This window comes from Gopherus flavomarginatus, chromosome 1 (assembly GCF_025201925.1).
Source record: "Gopherus flavomarginatus isolate rGopFla2 chromosome 1, rGopFla2.mat.asm, whole genome shotgun sequence".
In the NCBI taxonomy this organism is placed as follows: Eukaryota; Metazoa; Chordata; order Testudines; family Testudinidae; genus Gopherus; species Gopherus flavomarginatus.
The window spans coordinates 209,762,811-209,784,712 of NC_066617.1; the positions used below are offsets into that span (position 1 = coordinate 209,762,811).

Sequence of the window (21,902 nt, forward strand, 5' to 3'; positions counted from 1 at the left end):
TTGATGCATCACACTCTAACATGAATGGAAGCTTTGTCATGGCACAAGGCAGACTCCTAAAGCAATATGGAAAGAAATCCAGCTTAGACCATTAAGATGAATTTAGGATACATCGCTACCCCGATAGAACGTGGTCATAGGGAGCCAAAAATCCCTACCGCGTTATCAGTGAAACGCCGTTATATCAGGGTATCGGTGGCAGGGCTGCAGCGGTGATTTAAAGAGCCCGGGGCTCCGGCCGCAGGGAGCCCCAGGCCCTTTAAAATCGCCAGCGGAGTCCTGCTACCGCAGTTCTGGGGTAGTGGCAGCAGGGCTCCAGCGGTGACTTAAAGGGCCTCAGACCGTTTAAAGCGCTGCCAGAGCCCTGCTGCTACTGTGCTATATGCGAACCCGTGTTATATCAGGTTGCGTTATAGCGGGGTAGCGGTGTATTTGATGGTTCCATGGTAGGTGCATATAATGCTTCCATCTTAAGTGGGACTCTCAAATGAGGTGTTCATGAAAAGGCTTTTTAAAAAAATTGATTTAACAGCAATAAGCACAAAAGGTTAAGTGTTTGGATATAAGTAGTGGGTTCTGCTTTGTTAATGATTAACAGATAATACTCCAGAAATAAACTGAAGTGGTTTTTCTTTGCAGCTCACCAATCTCTTGTATATTAGTTGCATGCAATGTTTTATTATTTAACTAAAAAGGCTCAGATCCCACAGTGATGAGCCATGTAAGTACCTGGATGGATTTTCAGTTCATAGTTTCTCATGTTTTGAATGATCATATAGATTTATACACCCAGCTTTACAATCTCATCTGAAGTATAGTATATTCCATGAAGACAAGTTGTGTTCTGACATAGTTTTCCTCTGCCATTAAATAAATGTATGTGATGAAGTAACAACTAATGCCATAAGATTCTCTCAACTGTTAGTCAAGATTTTTATTTCTTAGCTAGAGTCAAATGACACTTCTGTCACAAAAAGCAGAACACACAAGATAATATTCCACTAGGTCCTCTGAAACCACTTCTACAGATAAGCTGAAAAGTCAAAATGCAGCAAACCAGTCTTCTTCCCATGGCATTGAGGTTTGGTTGACACCTTTTGCTGCTTTACAGTATGTAAAATTTAGTCCTGCACTGCTCTGAGAATCCAGCACTGTTTAAAGTACTTATACAGAATTCATAACAAAAATCTGTAGTTTAAGCATAAAAATAAATTGACAAAGGCCTGCCAGTTACAGCCTTATGTATTGTATTTTAAAATTTTTTTCAAGAGACTAATTTTTCATGATTATCCTTTTATAGGCTGCCATATTAAATGAACTAACTAAAATACTTGTCAACTTCTAATTAGCACACTTTCTTCTTTTGGAAACCAGCCCCAAAGTAGGTTATACGTGGAGTCCAGTAGATAAGAGAAATCCCATTCTCCAAGTAAAGCACTATCTCAATATGAAGATATTGTGCTTCAGATTACTAAAACTGCTTTACCAGCACTAAGGTATCCAACTGTTGGGATAGAACAAATGGCAAGAAACAATATATACAGTAAATACAATATCTGTTGCAAGCAGGATATTGTCATTACAAGAAAATTAACCTGATTCATTAAAGCTGTTCCCTATCTGACATGCAAACTGAATGCTGATGTCTGTCAGTCATTCACTTGGCTTAAAAAAAAGAGTTCAGGGCTTAGATCGGTTTCTTTCAGTGTTGCAGAAGTTACAAGCAAATGGTGCAGTTAATGGTTAGTATGATTCTCTTGTTCTGATCTTTTTAGTTTGTTTATTAGATTCATGCTGCAGCTCTTTTCTTTTCTTCTGCTGCTGCTGTAGTCTTTCCTCTTTCTTTTGTAGATAGATAGCCATGTTGTCGAATGAGGCCTTGTAAAGACTGCTGTAGTAACTTTCTGTCTCAACAGAACCTGTGGCAGAAAAAACAAGACAATGTGGATGCTTTGAGCACTATTTCCAACTACTTCTTGCACTGAAATTTTAAACAAAATATTCCTGACTCCTGCACCATAATTCTAGGTATCTTAATGCACAACATTTTTATTCTGTTTAAATGTGGTGAGCCACTCACAAGTATCACTATTACACTCGTACATACCAAGGCCAAGATTTTTAACAGCCTAAAGTTAGAATTTGAAATCCATATTTAGGCCTCCCTGACTTTTCAAGAGTACTGCACACCCAACAGCTCATGCTGACATCAATGAGGGTCAAGGAGCATATAAAAATTCTAACTCTGGGCTTCTATTGAAAATCTTTGTAATATCACTAAAGACCCCCTTGGAGTGCATTAAAGAATTGGAATTATTCCACAATGTTCAAACACTACACAGGCTCCAGCTAGAGTACTGTATTTAGTTTGGTATTCCCTGCATTTAAAAAACAAAACAAAAAAACCCACCACACACATTAGAAAATTCAGACAGGACATTATGAAATAAGCATACACAAACTTCTCAGCAGTGATCACTGCATGTTCCGCCACTCCTTTGTGAGCCTATTATAAGTACATCCTTAAAGATTCTGTTTAAATGTACTCAGAGCATGATGCATCTGTCATTCCTGTAAAATGCCTGAACAGTCAAGGATGACAATTGGAAGGTTACTCTGGGGAGTATAGACTAAAACTGACAGGTTAGAGTTATTGTGTTTCTAGAAGCAGTTAGTGGGCGTGGTCTAATTCCCATCTGAGATTCCTTTCCCCCCCTCCATTCCTTCCCCCACCTAAAAAAATCCTTAACTGTAAGTAAAAGGAGAAACAGACAGGTGTGGGCAGGAAGAAGAGAAACATTAGTGAGTAAGCAATCAAGCTACATTATCAACTGTAATTTCCACCGGACTGGACTATGTTAAGGGTTTGCAGAATCTCTTTTCAGGGGCAACAGTTTATTCAACTGAAGGTTTAAGTATTCAATTTCTGCTTCTATAATCTTAGGTTACAAGAGGTCTTACAGATTCCATGATCACCAGCTGTCTAAGGGAGGACGCAACACAAGCAATCTCATTGTTTTATCAAGTAGGGTAAGTACCTTTTTTCATAATCTGTAAAAGCACTAATTACACAGCTGAAATAGGTGCTCATCAACTGAGCCTCCTCTCGCTAATTAGCTATAATAATCACTATGCTCTGAATAGTCATCCTTTCCCAGCTGCAGATACTCAGAGACTATTATAATACATTATGGTAATTAGCTATGCTGGAAAGTAACTTGTTTTCCACTACACTTCTGTATTCATTCTTACTCAGGAACCTGCTTTTAAATGGATCTACCTTGGAACATCTGAGCTGTGTAAAACATAGGCATTAAACACATTCCCTTCTAATGGATGCAGAAATCTACCTTCAAAAGGTAGATTTTCACAGCAATGGCATATAGAAAATACTCCTTAGATTAGATATTGAAGTTATTACATTTTATTTTCCAGCAACTCTGTCAAATTACATGGGCTGATAATTTTTTTGCATATACAATGGCCCTCCAAGGATGGAAGTTAGGGTTTTAAAAGAAGGAAAAGAAACAAGCTTCACAACATCCTAGCCTGAGGCCTCAATCATGCACAGAGTTAAGCCACACCTGTCTATATAGCAAGGCATCCATTGACTCTTACCCCACTCACCCTTGGTGATTCTAATTAAGTTTGTTTTTTAGTTAGCCTGCAGGAACTAGGCATTTTTCTAGAAAAACCAAGGAAAAAACCATAAACAAAACCTCCACCAAAATATATGCTTAATATTTTCATTTTCAGGTACAGCACAGAGTGGTAGGGCAAGCTTCCCTGTACTGTCTTCTCACAGTATCTCAACTTAGACATGCAGGGGCTGCCTTTAAGCTCCCAACTTCAGTATAGACAGATCCTAAGTGATTTGTCCAGAGCCAGAAGGAGAGCCATGAACAGAACTCTGATCCGATTCCTTCCCTTGTGCTTTCTCCCCTGTGACACATTCCCTGGCCCTTTCGACGAAGTTGCTCACCTTCGAACATTGTCCAGTTGTCTTGCAGGTATTTTGACATTTTCATTAATCCTTTGTCATCAGCGACAGGCTGGGAAAGGAAAGAACACCTATTCACTATGCTCCTCAGCAGCAATCATACAAAGTGCATTACACTGACCAGCACACTGAGAAATGCAAAGCCTCAGCTGAGTACCATGAAAAAAGGGAAATTTAACAGAACACCTTTCTTTCCCACAAACTCATCACTCAGGCCTGGCATGAGGTCACCATATTCTACCTAAGGCAGCCTGGAAAACAGAGATTGCCAAGGTTCTGAAGGAAAAATGGGAATCAATTTTCTAGAAGTCAGTGAGGTAAAAAAATAGCTTGAGGAAGAAGTGAACCAAGAACACTCTCATGAAACAAATTTAAAATGAAAGCTTTCCAACTATATCCCACTACTCTTAGATTTACAAGGGTGATGAACTTATTGTCTGGAAATCTAATGGCTACTAGAGGGAATCTGATAGCTCACATTTCAGCTTTGGTGACTCAGTTCTCAATGGAACGGTAACAGATACTAACAGGGCCACCACTGTTTCTTCTCTCCTCACAGAAGTTCCATTTGAGATAGGTACAGAAAAGGGTAGGCAGGGCACATTTTTCTCCATGCTTTCTTTTCTTTTTAGCTCCCTCTTCTTGAAGGCCACTAGCAGAATCTACACCCTACCACCAAAAACACTTTAGCAATGGAGTTAGCATATTTCTCACTGGGATGGATTGAGGCTAGGTAGTTTTCCCAGGCTGCAGCACTATGTCAGTGTGTCACGCTCTTCAGTGTGGAAGCTGACACTCATCCTGTAGAGTCAGTTGGCTGCTGGGACATGGTTAGGGTGGTAGACTACAACCAAGAAACTAGCACAGCTGCTCAGCCTACTAGTAAGACTGACTTCAGTCAGGCAGCTCCTCCTGCTGCTCCCATTTGAAATCCCCCCTCCCAGCAAGCCTTCATCACCACCAGTTAGGAGGGAAGCAGTTTTTCAAAACCACAGAGTGGGAGCTCTCACTGGGATTTTGGGAGGACGGGGAGCAGTATTCCCCAATGCTCCCTTTTAGTTTAACCACTGGGTTAAGGTAAGATGATGATGTGGGGAGCTGCAGAGGGCCCCTCACCCAGAAAAAAAGTCTGAGAAGGGACAAATTTGAGAGGAGTGTACAGGGTATTTTTTTTTAGTTGAGTGACATTCATGCTTAAGAGCAGAGATGCTAGTTTAAACCAGATTTAAGGCTGCCAGCCATTGTGCAGGTACCTCAATCCTGACCCGTCTAGGTCAGATCTGGGTATCTCCTGAGCTGAGACTGCGAGTCATACTAAATCCTGTGTTTTGCACAAATGCACGAAGTAGGATGAGCCCATCTCTGATCAGATCCAGATCTGACCTCAGCTCAGAGCTATAATGCATTAAAGCAATTGTGCCATTTAATTTTCATCAATTATTCTGCCTTTCACTGAGAGGACTGGAGCAGATAGAAGATACTGGCAATTGTATCAGAGTACATCTAACCTGCCAATGTTCATCCACAGGCCTGTAGAGTAGAAGTGATGCTTCTCTGTCTTCCTGCAGTATCCAGAGCCCACCTGTTTCCTCAAATGCAATGTCCCAGCCTTTATGCTTCAAAGAGATTTGGTGTCTGTAATTTAACAGCTGGGTAGCAGCATCAAACTGGAAGATGTAAACTGTGGGAATACTTTAAACAGAAATAAAATGGAATTATCATTATCACACCTGCCTAGGGCGACCACTTGTACACAGTAAATTGCATCTACTCACTCCAAAATTAGTACTGGAGCAAAATCAGCAGCATTTCAAGTATAACTCTAAAATAAGAAATTGACTCCCTAACACTGAAAACTACTTATTTGCAACCCCAAGGGCCAAGGTAAATTGCAGATACTGGAGAATTTAATATTTCTTTCCAAATGTTACACTGAAGAAAAATCATTCTGAACTGTTTTTCCCCAAGGTTAGACTATTTTAAAAGGTTAGCAAAAATAATAAGCCACATGCTACTAAAGGGTATTTTTGCATAATCAGATGTTTCACAGTGCAATTTACCATAGAGTTCACAGCTTGAAGGGTAATTAAAGAACATCAGCAGAAATAAAACCGGGTAAGGGGAGGGGAAAAAGAGAGAGAGAGAGAGAGAGAGAGAGAGAGAGAGAGAGAGAGAGAGAATGTACCTAAGGAGGGCCAAGAAAACAGGCTCTGCACTGGGGCTGGTGTGCACTGGGAAGGCCCAATATCTATTCCCCTGCATCCATGATCTCCACCTATAAAGCCTCCTGAGACCTGTTAAGCCCAGCAGCAGGTGTTTCAGGTCAGTTCATAGGAACAAGGCTCCCCGACTGGCAAACAAGAGGTTCACCAAAAGGGAGAAAGTGCCTCCGAGCTTCACAGCACAGGCAACTTAGGATGCCGTTCTCCTTCTCACCATACTCAAGCCTGTGTGTCAAGATGGAACTCATTTTGCTAAGCTTAACAGGTCACAACAGCCTGGGAGCTGGGTTCATCAGCAACTTCCTGGCCCCACTGCTCACTAGTACTCTGCTGCATGGCAGAGCCCATATCCTTGGGCCCAATGGGCAGCACAGCCCCTTAGCTGTGGCTCTTAATGCTGTTTTACACTAGTATCTCTGCTGACTTACACTGACTCCTGACCTATTGCACTGTAAAGACTGGACTCAGACCCAAAGACCCTGGCCTTTGAGAACTGTTCCACTGTGCCCTGAACTCAAGAGGAGCTAGAGCAGGGGCTCAAACTTTTGTACTGGTGACCCCTCTCACAGAGCAAGCCTCTGAGTGCAACCCCCCTTATAAATTAAAAACACTTTTTATATATATTTAACCCATTATAAATGCTGGAAGCAAAGCGGAGTTTGGGGTGGAGATTGACAGCTTGTGACCCCTGGCCCCTATGCAATAACCTCACAGCCCCCTGAGGGGTCCCAACCCTCAGTTTGAGAATCCCTGAGCTAGAGTATATAAGGACTTTATAAAACACTGCAAGAGTTTACTAAACCAAGCAACTTTCGAGCCACTTATGTTTGAATTGATACTAAGGGCTCTCACGATCCTCATGCTAAATCCACTGACATGCCCATGATGAAACCCATCCTTTAAGAGTCCATAACAGGACAGCCACTTTAAATTCAGAGGAAGTCAAACTCCCAGCAACAGATGTCTCATGGTCCCATGCCCTTTCTTGAAACAGCTATCATTTTAGCAACGTTCCCCTTTATTCTTACCAGTCACATAAAATGGCAATGTAATTTCCTTGACAACAATAGGCTATTCTCGACACGGCGTATTTCTGACAGGAGGGAAAAAAACATGTAATTATAACCTTAAACACTTAGGGGGGAAATTTAGGTTTAAATTTAGGCACTTAATCTACAGAATTTAATGGGGATCTTCATTTTAAAAAATAACGTAGTCAAACTTAAGTGAATATCTTGACAGTAGTTCTTTCCCCCCAGAATAGATCCCATTTTTGCTTTCTGTGCTCCACCTCCTCAAAGTGGTCAGCATAACCTATCCGAATAATATAACCAGACGTGAAGTCAGCACAGAGCCTAATGAGAGACTCACAGCAAACAAACAAGCAGGTGCAGCCTAGCAGAGATGACAGCATCATTTTAGCCTTTAAGGAGCTGTGAATTATAGGGGAAATAGCCACATATTTTAAGTGTCCTTAGCCAGAATGCCACACAATTGGTTTATAGGTTACATATAACAGGAAGATGGTGGCCACCAGGTTTGGTGTAAAAAGCGAATGCCATGATGTGTAGCCAATGTTCTTGTAAAGTGGTCTCAATTTCACCCTTTTATAAACCGGCTTCCAGTGGGACGTGTGCTGTAAAAGGGAAGGTGAGTGGGACGGGGGGGGGGAATGGCTCATTTCAGCAGAAACACTAATAAGCAAGGAGGGGGAGGTAGCTTTACTGGACAAAGCTATTAAATTCCTTTGCCAGAAATATTCAGAAAACTACTGAATATACTGCCTGTGGAGCACAGCATTAAGTTTGATTTGAGGGTGGATAGTAATGAAGAGCCTGTTTTTCAAAAAAACCACACCCATGACTGCAAAGGCAAAACTTACTCTTATGTATTTTTAAAAGCCCTGGAGATGTCATCTCTGGAAGGAATAGTTTCCCTATTCAGAGAAGAGGGAATAGCTCAGCTCCAGCAGAACAAGGAAATGATTCTAATCCTTCCTTCACTATGCTGGCAATATTTTAAAAGGGGCTTTTGAGCACCTCTGCTGGCACAACACTGGGTGAATGGTCAGTCCCTAATTAACCATGGCTGTGAGCTTAATTCAGGAGCATCCACAGGGTTCCTACTTCTTCAGCTGGGTGTTTGGAGTGCAGGCAGTGTCCCGGGAGTAATATTTGGACATGTAATCTGGGGAGGAAGCTAGGGCTGCATTGCTTTTCAACATCCAGGATAGCAAGTGCAATGCAAGGTAACCTTTCTTGCCCAGCGAACCAGACTGATGTAGATTTGTAGCCACAAGCTACAAAAATAGAGGCACAAACAGAAGGAAAGAAGGTTACACCATGGCTTCCATCCATATCTATACCCCACTAGTAGTATAAAATATCTTAATTACAGAGAAGAAAAGAATGCATTGTGCAACATCTCTAAGCTGAAAATAAAAACCAGGCAGCATGTACTTCCCTCCTCTAATCTGTTTGAACATGAGGGGAACATTTTCTAAAGGTCACCATCAACAGAGAAATAAATTTCAGAGCACTTGAGAACAGATGGGATTGGTCTGTTGCTACTCTGCAGAAACAATTATTCCATGTTTACAGGTGGGATCCAGTCTTTCTATACAATACATGGATACTAAATCACTCAAGGTTTAAGATATCGAAGGAGGTGAGGGTGAAGGGTTTGATGAGAGAGTTACTGCAACTACCAAGAATAGCTCCACAGTTGGGTAAATAGAACTGTTTACATTGTGATTTTGTAGAAATGGCTTCCCTTATTGACACACACCAGCAGTGGGCTCTCTAAACATTTAAAAAACAAAGTTGTACTCTATCTCCTACAGCATCATCTCCTGTCAGACAATTCGTGGCATAAGTGACGCTAACACATAGGATAGGCAGGGTACACTTTGTATTTAGATACAGAAGGGACACTGGTATTAAATGCCAAGCAGCACAGCAACTCAAAATTGTCAGTTTGACAGGGTTTTTTTTTTTGTGGATGTGAAATGAGATCTAGTACCTTATTTAATTGTGGAATAAAATACAAGCACTCAAACATTTTTTTCATTAGGCAAGCCCATGGGACCACTGAACCTAGTAAAAAGATAATGCTAACAAAACAATTCATGGTAAACAGGTGTCACTCTTTTTACTTCAGCCAGCCATCACTTTAAAATTAACCGTTGACATTCTATTAGAAGCAGTGACCCTGTGAAACACACTAGAAGTATCTGGGCAGAAATTGCACAATTTCTGTTTTGACCTTTAGACAAGCGGATCAGATCAGGTGAACACTTGGACTTCTAAGGTTATCTAGTCCTTGCCCACACTACTGTGGGATTTGTTCCCTATCATCAGCTAAAATGACTACTCCTGAGACCAGCTCTACATCACTTCAGCACAACTATATATTTCCCAAGACAAGTCTATTTGGCTTGATGGATGGCGAAAACAAATTAATTCTTGTGCTCATGTGCACTGTCATTACAATGAAGCATGGATTATAATAAGACAAAAATCAAGTCACTCATCTCACAAGCATCAGTGAACAAATAGCAAAAATCATAAAATGCCCAATGAAGCAGCAGGAAAAACAAGGACATCCCATCTGATCTCTCTTGTAATCAAAGCCATTGGTAGCTAATGCACTAGCTAAAGTCTGCAAAGTGCTGACAGGAAAAGCAGATTCTAAAGAATAAGGCAAGAGTAAGCGAGACCATTCCTTTACGCAATACAATGAAGTATGGCTCAAAGATAGTCACTATCCTCTGAAGCTATTGCCTCCACGTGAGAGGGAAATACCACAACTGGCAAAGTTACAGCAGTGACTTCTTCACCATTTCTGACACTGAATTCAATGTCAAACTTCTGAAGCATGGGTTCTTCTTCGAGTGCTTGCTCATATCCATTCCAATTAGGTGTGCGCGCGCCGCGTGCACGTTCGTCGGAGACTTTTTACCCTAGCAACACTCGGTGGGCCAGCAGGTCGGCCCCTGGAGTGGCGCCGGTATGGCGCCTGATATATACCCCTGCTGGCCCGCCTGCTCCTCAGTTCCTTCTTACCGCCCGTGTCGGTCGTTGGAACTGTGGAGCACGGCTAGCCGTTCTCCACCTCCCTAGCGTTTCACTCTTCTGCAGTTTAGTGTATATAGTTCTGTTATTATAGTAACAGTTGTAGTTATAAAGTTAGTTAAGTGTAGTTGTAGATAGTTATATAGAGGATGGGGGGTTCGCCCCTCTTCCTCCCCGTGGTGCCGGGGCCCATGGCCAGTTCACCCGGCTTTAAGCCTTGTGCGGCCTGTCATCGGCCGATGCCAACAGGAGATCCGCACGACTCCTGCCAGAGGTGCCTAGGCGAGTCCCACCTTGTGGACAAGTGCTGGATCTGCAAGGCGTTCAAGCCCCGAACGAAGAAGGAGCGGGACAGTCGCCTGAAGCAGATCCTGATGGAGGCAGCGCTGACTCCCCCACCGTCGGCACCGACTCCGACACCGGGGCCAAGTGTCGCCTCTGCTCCGGACCGCCCGGCACCGGCAAAGGCTTCGACTTCCCGCTCGGCACCAGCCCAGCACCCTAGCCGGCACCGCTCCCTCTCCCCGAGGAGCAAGAAGCACAGGGCTCCTGCGGTGCCTACAACTGCACCGCAGTCGGAGCGTGCCTCCAAACCTGACCGCTCGGCACCGTCATCCGCCGCGGCACCGAGTGTCATCGCACCGTCGACTCCGGCTCCTCAGGGACCGTTGAGTCCGGTGCATCTCAGCTCCCCTGTGAGAACAGCAGTTGAGCTCGTCGCACCCTCCACGCCGGAGATCTTCTCCGTTGCACGCGACCTCATCGCCATGAAGAGCCCGAGCTGCCCCAACCCCCGGCACCGCCGGTGCGGGTTCTCCAATCGATGGGCAAGCCCGCCATGGTGCGGCCGCATTCGCCGGGCACTACTGAGCATCGGTCCCGTTCCAGATCGGGGGACCACTCTCAACGACGCCGCTCGAGACCCAGACGCCGCTCACAGTCCCGAGACCGCTACCTGCGGCACCGGTCATACTCTCGGCACCGTTCAAGATCCCGGTCGCCGTCGTACTACTCTCGGCACCGGTCTAGATCGCGGCACCGACGTTCCTACCGCAGCCGATCCCGGCACGGCAGCGTACGGCACCGGTCGACCTCCCGGCACTGAGCTGGTAGCAGGTCCCGGTCCAGATCAAGGTACCACCATGACTCCCGGCACCGCTCGCCGGCACCGCGCAGCGACTTCGGGGTGCGCAGAGGCCTGATGCAGTCATCGACGGCTCATCCATGGCCTTCAAGGCACTCGTCCGCTTCTTCCCGAATGGACAGCGCCTCTTACGGGGGTTCAGATGTGCAGGCCCACCTGGACCAGGGACCACCACAATGGTCCTTTTGGACGCCCTGGGCATACCACCAAGCCCAGGGCGAACCTTCGGGCCCCGCTCGCTATGGCCAATCGGAGCATCGGGCACCGGAGGCCACGGTCAGCCGCCCCTCCCCCCCCCCCCCCCCCCGTCAGGTATGGAGGAAGTCCCTATGGATCCCCTGGCGCAGCAGGATGCTCAGGAAGTGGAGGTCCCTCTGGACGAGGCTTCAGTTCAGGAACCACTCCTCCCTGGGGTGTCTTCTTCCTCGTCCCCAGATGAGGCAGTTGCGGGCACATCTTCATCAGGGCCCCCATCGATTGATCTCCGGGCACACCAGGACCTTCTGAGGCGAGTTGCCCAGAACATAAACCTTCCTGTCGAGGAAGTCCCGGAAGTGGAGGACCCGGTGGTAAGCATCCTTTCTGCGGAGGCACCGACCAGGGTAGCCCTCCCCTTCATCAAGTCGATCCAGGCGAAGGCGGACACCATCTGGCAGTCTCCGGCCTCCATTCCACCCACTGCCCGCGGAGTGGAAAGGAAATATATGGTACTATCCAAGGGGTATGAGTACCTCTATGTACACCCCGCTCCCTGCTCCTTGGTGGTACAGTCAGTCAATGAGCAGGAACGCCACGGCCAACAAGCTCCTGCGCCAAAATCCAGGGAAGCCAGGCGCATGGACTTGCTGGGCCGCAAGCTGTACTCCGCGGGAGGCCTTCAGCTCCATGTGGCGAACCAGCAAGCCCTCCTGAGTCGTTACAGCCACAACACCTGGGAGACTGTCGGCAAATTTACGGAGCTGCTTCCCCAGAACTCATGCCAGGAATTTTCATCTCTCCAGGAATTTTCATCTCTCCTGGAAGAGGGCAGGAGGGTCGCCAGGACCTCCCTACAAGCGTCCTTAGATGCCACAGATTCGGCAGCAAGAACACTGGCATCGGGCGTAGCCATGCGCCGTATATCATGGCTGCAGTCTTCCGGACTACCGCCGGAGCTACAGTACACGATTCAGGACCTGCCATTTGATGGGCAGGGCCTTTTCTCTGAAAAGACAGATCCCAGGCTACAGAGCCTGAAGGATAACCGACTCATCATGCGGTCACTGGGTATGCACACGCCCCAGACTCAGAGAAGGCCATTCCGCCCCTACCATCAGCGCACTTACCCCCCGCCTCGCCCCAGACAAGATTTCAACCAGAGGAGAGGTCGGCAGAACCGTAGATGTCAACCAGGTCCTCAAAGGGGTAATACTTCTGGGTCCGACAAGCCACCGCAGGGACCCAAGGCGAACTTTTGAAGGTGCGCCCGAGAGCAGCTTACCAATCCCTTCCCTGGATCCACTTCATTTCCTCAACCGCCTCCGCCCCTTCCTGCCGTCATGGTCCCAGCTAACCTCGGATCGTTGGGTCCTGCGCACGGTGCAGTTTGGTTACCATCTTCAGTTTGTTTCTCCACTCCCCTCCCATCCTCCCTCCTCGTCCCTCTTCAGGGACCCCTCTCACAAGCAACTTATCCTCCAGGAGGTTCACAAGCACCTGCTCATTAGAGCTATAGAGGAGGTGCCAAGGGAGCTAAGGGGCAAGGGGTTTTATTCCCGGTACTTCTTAATCTCCAAGTCAAAAGGGGGCCTTCGACCTATCCTGGACCTGCGAGGCCTGAACAAATTCATCAAAAAGTTCAAGTTCCGCATGGTAACCTTAGGAACCATCATTCCCTCCTTGGATCCCGGAGATTGGTACGCCGCTCTCGACATGAAGGACGCATACTTCCACATTGCGATCTTTCCCTCACACAGGCGGTATCTTCGCTTTGTGGTAAATCAGGACCACTACCAGTTCACGGTCCTCCCCTTTGGGCTCTCCTCAGCCCCCTGGGTGTTCACCAAGTGTATGGCGGTCGTCGCCGCTGCCCTGCGCCGTCGTCGTATCCATGTCTTCCCTTACCTCAACGACTGGCTCATTCAAGGCAAGTCGGAGGCGCAGGTGACCGGGCACATCACCATCATCAGGGAGCTGTTTGCGAGCCTGGGTCTGATCATCAACCCGGACAAGTCCACTCTGGTGCCTACGCGGAGCATAGAGTTCATCGGGGCAGTGCTGGACTCCAACCTCGCAATGGCCAGCCTCCCCCGGCACCGATTCCAAGCCATAGTGTCCATGGTCACAAGCCTGCGGGCCTTCCCGACCACGTCTGCTCGAACGTGTCTCGCTCTCCTGGGGCACATGGCCGCATGCACCTTCGTCACCAGACATGCAAGACTCCGCATGCGCCCGCTGCAGACCTGGCTCGCGTCAGTCTATCGACGAGGCAGGGATGCCACAGACACAATTGTAACGATTCCACTGATTGTTCTAGGTTCCCTAGGCTGGTGGACAACGCCCTCCCAAGTGTGTGCGGGCCTACCGTTTCATGCCCCTCAGCCCTCAGTGTCCCTGACAACGGACGCGTCATCGCTGGGCTGGGGTGTGCACCTGGGGACCCTGCGTACACAGGGTCTATGGTCACAGAGAGAGTTGACTCTTCACATCAATGTGCGGGAGCTACGGGCAGTTCGCCTAGCATGCCAGACATTCCAACGCCATTTGCACGGCCGTTGTGCTGCGGTATTCACGGACAACACAACGGCCATGTATTACATCAACAAGCAGGGCGGGACCCGGTTCTCCCCACTGTGTCAGGAAGCAATACGTCTGTGGGACTTTTGCATAGCCCACTCTATTCATCTAGTGGCCTCCTTTCTCCCGGGAGTGCGGAACACCGTTGCGGATCACCCGAGCAGATCCTTCCTGTCCCACGAATGGTCCATCCGTCCAGACGTCCTCTCTGTCGTTTTCCAGAGGTGGGGGTTTCCCCAGATAGATCTGTTCGCCTCCAGATTGAATAGAAAATGCCAGGTGTTCTGCTCTCTACAGGGCCGCTCCCCGGGCTCCCTGTCGGACGCGTTCCTCATACCGTGGACGGATCGTCTTTGCTACGCCTTTCCACCCTTCCCTCTCGTCCACCGAGTCCTGATCAAGGTCCGGAGAGACAAGGCCCGCCTCATCCTGATCGCTCCGGCGTGGCCGCGGCAGCCTTGGTACACCATGCTGCTCGATCTGTCCCTGACGAATCCGATTGCCCTACCTCTTTGGCCGGACCTGATCACACAGGACTTCGGCAGGATGCGCCATCTGGATCTACAGTCCCTCCATCTGTCTGCATGGCTCCTGGCTGGCTAAGCCAGTCCGAGTTACGCTGTTCCGATGCAGTACAACAAGTGTTGTTGGGCAGCAGGAAGCCTTCCACGCGTTCAACCTACCTAGCGAAATGGAAACGCTTCTGCTGCTGGTGTAGCCAGCACGGCCACGACCCACTCGCTGTGCTAGTCCCCACCATTCTGGACTACGTGTGGTCTCTCAAGCAGCAGGGCTTGGCGATCTCCTCTCTGGGCGTCCACCTCGCGGCTGTGTCTGCCTTCCATCCAGGAGAGGCTGGCGGGTCCGTGTTTTCTCACCCGATGGTGTCTAGGTTTATCAAGCGCCTGGAGCGACTATACCCTCAGGTCAAACGGCCTACCCCTACTTGGGACCTGAACCTTGTCCTGACCAGGCTCATGGTGCCCCCTTCGAACCCTTAGCCACATGCTCGCTGCTGTACCTGTCCTGGAAGGTGGCCTTCCTAGTCGCTATTACGTCGGCCCGGCGAGTCTCGGAGCTTCGGGCTCTGACCGTGGACCCTCCGTATACGGTGTTCCATAAGGACAAGGTACAGCTGCGACCGCACCCGGCGTTCCTCCCTAAGGTCGTCTCCGCCTTCCATATTAACCAAGACGTCTTCCTGCCAGTCTTTTACCCGAAGCCGCATTCATCCCGAAGAGAGCAACAGCTCCACTCCTTGGATGTAAGAAGGGCCCTCGCGTTCTACATTGAGAGAACTAAACCCTTCCGACGTTCACCACAATTGTTTGTGGCAGTAGCGGAACGAATGAGAGGCATGGCAATCTCCTCCCAGCGTATCACATCCTGGGTCACGTCCTGCATCAGGACATGCTACGACTTGGCCAGTGTGCCAACGGGGCCCCTTACCGCCTATTCTACCAGGGCTCAGGCTTCCTCGGCCGCGTTTTTGGCTCACGTCCCCATACAGGAAATCTGCCGTGCGGCCACATGGTCTTCTGTACACACCTTTGCATCACACTATGCGCTGGTCCAGCAAGCTAGAGACGATGTCGCTTTTGGCGCAGCGGTTTTACAATCTGCAACGTCTCGCTCTGACCCCACCGCCTAGGTAAGGCTTGGGAATCACCTAATTGGAATGGATATGAGCAAGCACTCGAAGAAAAGACGGTTACTCACCTTTGTAACTGTTGTTCTTCGAGATGTGTTGCTCATATCCATTCCACACCCGCCCTCCTTCCCCTCTGTCGGAGTAGCCAGCAAGAAGGAACTGAGGAGCGGGCGGGCCAGCAGGGGTATATATCAGGCGCCATACCGGCGCCACTCCACGGGGCGAGCTGCTGGCCCGAGTGTTGTTAGGGTAAAAAGTCTCCGACCAACGTGCACGCGGCGTGCGCACACCTAATTGGAATGGATATGAGCAACACATCTCGAAGAACAACAGTTACAAAGGTGAGTAACCGTCTTTTCTCTTCTGGTCCTCACTCATGGGCTAACATTAGAGAACATTCTCTACGAGACTGAATTGTTTGAATGTTGAGAATCTGCGGGTGAGGAATTTAATATCAGTGTATTCACTGATGGCCAAGCACTCTCAAAAATCAAAGGTTTGGTATGCTAGCAATAGTGTGTATTGAAGGCTGTGATGTGCTACTGAGAGTAGGAGACAAAAACTGATGTCTGATGTTTGACCAGTATATTAGCATACATAATTAATGCAACAATACAGCAGTATTTTGAAACCACCAACTTTGAAAGCTAATTGACAGACTTCATCATTCCACAAGCATGGAGTCAATCCAAGACTAGCTTTTTAGAGGCGATGGAAAAAAGGCTACTTCATTTGTGAGAATTTGTAATAAACAGAGGTCTCACAGATTCAAGAAGGAGCTCAATCTGAAGTGACAATGGCTTCCAAGAAACTCATCTTTATGTAGACACTGTTTATTTTTCCATGCAAGCTGTATAGTAGAATTGTAAAATAATGCTGGCTTGCAATGATATAGCTGACATGTTGCAGATAAGCTTTTTTTCTTGGTGGGAAAGAAACTGAGAATAGATTCCTGGTACCATAACGAAATGTAAATACTCTCCATTCCAAGCTTCTCTCAACCCATGAGGAACAACTTACTCAAGTGACATCACTTGAGGTAACAGCAAGAGTCTGTTATATAATTCCTGAAAACTACCACTTAAAAAATTAACTAATTGTACTTTTTCACATTAGGTGTAGCAGTAAATGAGTTATAGACTTCTGGGTTGTGTATACATAGTTCTGAAACAGTGTTACTGTTCCTTCAAACTGAGTAAATAATTATACCAGTCTATGGGAGGATGCATTAATCCAAGAACTGTCTCCAAAAGGTTCCATTCATTAATATTTCATGACAGTTTAAAAATATCAACTGCCAGTTCCTTACTGTGGAGGGAGGAAAAGAGCCTTCTAAGGTTTTGTCTGAAATAAGACTCTGGATGCAACTAAAAGTAAAATTTTAGATTCAGAGCACTAGATTCTATGGCCTGGTCTACACTACGCGTTTATACCGATTTTAGCAGCGTTAAACTGATTTAACGCTGCACCCATCCACACAACGAGGCCCTTTATATCGATATAAAGGGCTCTTTAAACCAGTTTCTGTACTCTGAGAGGAGTAGAGCTGAAATCAGTATTACCATATCGGATTAGGCTTAGTGTGGCTGCAAATCGACGGTATTGGCCTCCAGGCGATATCCCACAGTGCACCACTGTGACTGCTCTGGACAGCAATCTGAACTCAGATGCACTGGCCAGGTAGACAGAAAAAGCCCCGCGAATTTTTGAATTTCATTTCCTGTTTGGCCAGCGTGGAGCTGTGATCAGCACAGGTGACCGCGCAGAGCATATCAGCACAGGTAACAATGCAGTCTCCTGAGAATCGAAAAAGAGCTCCAGCATAGACCGCACGGGAGGTACTGGATCTGATTGCTATATAGGGAGAGGATTCTATGCTAACAGAACTCTGTTCCAAAAGACGAAATGAAAAAACATTTGAAAAAATTTCCAAGGCTATGATGGAGAAAGGCCACACCAGGGACTCAGTGCAGTGCAGAGTGAAAGTTAAGGAGCTCAGACAAGCCTACCAGAAAACCAAAGAAGCAAACGGAAGGTCCAAGGCAGGGCCAAAAACATGCCGCTTCTGCACTGAGCTGCATGCAATTCTCAGGGGGTCCGCCACCACTACCTCACCCTTGTCCGTGGATTCCGAGGTGGAGGTGGTAATCTCAGCCATGGCTGAGGATTCTGCGGACGGGGAAGATGAGGAGGAGGAAGAGGAGGACGAGCTTGCAGCGAGCACACAGCACTCCGTTCTCCCCAACAGCCAGGAGCTTTTTCTCACCCAGACGGAATTACCCTCTCAGCCCTTCCAAGCCACTAGCCCAGATAATGAAGCCATGGAAGCGACCTCTGGTGAGTGTACGTTTGTAAATATAAAACATGGTTTAAAAGCAAGCGTTTTTTAATGATTGATTTGCCCTCAGGACTTGGGATGCATTCATAGCCAGTACAGTTATTGGAAAAGTTTGTTAACATGTCTGGGGATGGAGCAGAAGTCCTCCAGGGACATCTCCATGAAGCTCTCCTGGAGGTACTCCAAAAGCCTTTGCAGAAGGTTTCTGGGCAAGGCAGCCTTATTCCGTCCACCATGGAAGGACACTTGACCACGCCATGCATGTAGCAAGTAATCTGATATCATTGCATGACAAAGCCTAGCTGCATATGGTCTCGGTGATTGCTGGCATTCAAGCAACATCTGTTCTTTATCTCGCTGTGTTATCCTCAGGAGAGTGATATCGTTCATGGTAACCTGGTTGAAATTCCGGAATTTAATTAAGGGGACAGAGATGGCCATTCCTACTGAGCAGTTTGCCTGTTGCTTAAAAGAAATCCTTCCTTGCAGGTAGCCAAGCGGGGGGAGGGGAGGAGGGGTAATGGCGCTGAGCTTTTTCGCGTTTGGCTAGCAGGGATCTTCCCTGCTACCAGCCACGCGGTGGGAGGAGGGGTAAAGCGATCATCCCAGAGAATTGGATGGGGGGGTGGTTTCTGCTGCTGCATGTTAACAAGAAAGAAGCAGTACTGAACAGGCTTTGCTTGGTATTTGGGAAAGGAGGGCACTGTGTATATGAAGGCTGCAGAAGCCGAAAGACAATGGCTTACCATGGCCGCATGCAAGCTGATGCCCACACCTGCCTCTGTGAGATCTGTAACACCAGAGCCGCAGGCACTCAATATTAAGATGCAAAATGTGACCTTGTAGTGAAATCACATGTGCTATGTAAGGTGAATAGTGTTGTTCACTGTGAAAGAGTATAACCATTGTTCTGTAAAACGTATCTTTCTAAATACTTCTCTCCTTTTTTTCATCTCCCTCATGCAGCTGCAAATTTTTCTAGCCTCCCTACTCCATCCCGAAGGCTATTTCAGATAAGGCGGAGGAAAAAAAAAAAAGACGCGAGACGAAATGTTCTCGGAAATCATGGAAGTAACCCGCAATGAAAGAGCTCATCTGAATGAGTGGAAGGATGTGGTATCAAGTTACAGGAAAGATGCCAGTCAATGTGAGGATAGGAGGGACGAATGTGAGGATAGGAGAGACGCTCGAGATGAGAGGTGGCGGCACGAAGATCAGACATGTAGGCAGGAAGATCAGCGATGGCGGGATGCAACACTGGGGCTGCTGCGTGATCAAACTGATATCCTCCGACGTCTGGGGGAGCTTAAGGAACAGCAGCAGAGTCACAGAGTGCCGCTGCAGCCCCTGTGTAACCACCTTCACCACTCACCATGTTCCATATCTTCCTCACCCAGACGTGTAAGAACGCGTGGGGGAAGACTTCGTGCACCTGCCCACTCCACCCCTGTGGACAGCCCAACCAAAAGGCTGTCATTACTTTGAAATATTTTTAGCGGCCTTTTTCTTCCCTCCTATCCTCCTCCCAAACCACACCCGGGATACCTTGTCAGTTCTCTCCCTCTTTTTATAATGACTTTTTAATAAAGAATACATGATTTTTAAATGATAGTGACTTTATTTCCTTAAGCAAGCTGTAATCCAAGGGGGAGGGTGGGTTGCTTACAGGGAATGAGTCCATCAAGGGGGGGGTTCATCAAGGGGAAACAAACACAACAGTTACACCGTACCCTGGCCCCTGATGAAACTTGTTTTCAAAGCTTCTCTGATGTGCGCCGCTTCGTGGTGTGCTCTTCTAATCGCCCTGGTGTCTGGCTGCGCGTAATCAGCGGCCAGGTGATTTGCCTCAGCCTCCCACCCCACCATAAAGGTCTCCCCCTTACTCTCACAGAGATTGTGGAGCACACAGCAAGCAGCAATAACAATGGGGACACTGGTTTGGCTGAGGTCTGATCGAGTCAGTAACGTGTGCCAGCGTGCCTTTAAATGGCCAAATGCACATTCTACCACCATTCTGCACTTGCTCAGCCTGTAGTTGAACAGCTCCTGTGTATGGCTTCATGAGCCATGGCATCAAGGGGTAGGCTGGGTCCCCCAGGATAACTACAGGCATTTCAACATCCCCAACTGTTATTTTCTGGTCTGGGAAGTAATTCCTTTGCAGCAGCCGTTTAAACAGAGTAGTGTTCCTGAAGACGTGAACGTCATGAACCCTTCCTGGCCATCCCACGTGGATGTTGGTGAAACGTCCCTTGTGATCCACAGTGCTTGCAGCACCATTGAAAAGTACCCCTTGCGGTTTACGTACTGGGTGTCCTGGTGCTCCGGTGCCAAGATAGGAATATGGGTTCCATCTATCGCCCCCCCACAGTTAGTGGATTGCTTTGCTGCAATGGGATTCTCTATAACCTGCACGTTTCCCAGAGTCACAACCTTTCGTAGCAGCAGCTTAATGATTGCTTTGGCTACTTGCATCACAGCAGCCCCCACAGTAGATTTTCCCACTCCAAATTGATTCCCGACTGACCGATAGCTGTCTGGCGTTGCAAGCTTCCAGAGGGCTATTGCCACTCGCTTCTCCACTGTGAGGGCTGCTCTCATCTTGGTATTATGGCGTTTCAGGGCAGGGGAAAGCAAGTCACAAAGTTCCATGAAAGTGCCCTTACGCATGCGAAAGTTTTGCAGCTACTGCGAATTGTCCCGCACCTGCAAAACTATGCGGTTCCTCCAGTCTGTGCTTGTTTCCCGGGCCCAAAATCGGCTAGAACCTGCCCCATTACCAGCAGGATCTCCAAAGCGCAGGGGCCCGCAGTTTGAGAGAATTCTGTGTCCATGTCCTCATCACTCTCGTCGCCACTCTGCCGTAGCCGCCTCCTCCTCGCCTGGCTTTGCAGGTCCCGGTTCAGCATAGACTGCACGAGAATGCGCAAGGTGTTTACAACATCCACGACTGCGATCTTGACTGAGCAGGGTCAATGCTTGCTGTGCTATGGCGTTTGCACAGTTCACCCAGGAAAAAAGGTGTGAAAGAGCTGTCTGCTGCTTTCACGGAGGGAGGGATGAGGCTGTACCCAGAACCACCCGCGACAATGTTTTTTGCCCCATCAGGCACTGGGATCTCAACCCAGAATTCCAAGGGGCGGGGGAGACTGCAGGAACTATGGGATAGCTACGGGATAGCTACCCACAGTGCAACACTCTGGAAATCGACACTAGCCTCGGTACATGGACGCACACCACCGAATTAATGTGCTTAGTGTGGCTGCGTGCACTCGACTTTATACAATCTATTCTACAAAATCGGTTTATGTAAAATCGGAATAATCCCGTAGTGTAGACGTACCCTGAGATACAGAGGACCAGCCTGAGGGGGCTTACCTGTGGATTTGAAAAAGACTTGCACGCTATTCCTCTGACACGGAAGAACTTGTTAAATAACCTCTTCCCAACATTTAGAGAGCACTTTTCACAAAGATCCCAAAGCTCTTGACAAATTTTGGCCTCATTCTACAGTCCTTCCACCTGCTCAGCTCCCAGTTAAGTAGATAGGAATGTACATGCAGGCCTGTAGGATCAGATCACACACACACTGCTTAGAAAATGGCAAACCCTTTAAAGAGAGCCTAGCACTCAGCTGTAGGGAGAGGGTGAAGAATACCTTCTCCAACTGAAACAATAGAGGACTATTAGCAACACAGA

General features: G+C 47.7%; 2 protein-coding genes across 5 annotated transcripts in view; one reads left to right on the forward strand and one right to left on the reverse strand.

Moving 5' to 3' along the window:
• PKNOX1 (PBX/knotted 1 homeobox 1) overlaps positions 1-21,902 on the forward strand; it is a 284,239-nt gene that overhangs the window by 114,294 nt on the left and 148,043 nt on the right. The window lies entirely within an intron of this gene.
• WDR4 (WD repeat domain 4) overlaps positions 920-21,902 on the reverse strand; it is a 51,206-nt gene continuing 30,223 nt past the window's right edge. For all 4 annotated transcript variants that reach the window (XM_050936652.1, XM_050936655.1, XM_050936651.1 and 1 more), the window contains 4 exons: positions 7,251-7,315; positions 5,509-5,692; positions 3,983-4,052; positions 920-1,919 (listed from right to left, as the gene is read on the reverse strand). In XM_050936652.1, coding sequence (XP_050792609.1) covers positions 1,744-1,919; positions 3,983-4,052; positions 5,509-5,692; positions 7,251-7,315 — 495 coding nt within the window. In that variant the 3' untranslated portion in view covers positions 920-1,743. The remainder of the gene's footprint in view (positions 1,920-3,982; positions 4,053-5,508; positions 5,693-7,250; positions 7,316-21,902) is intronic.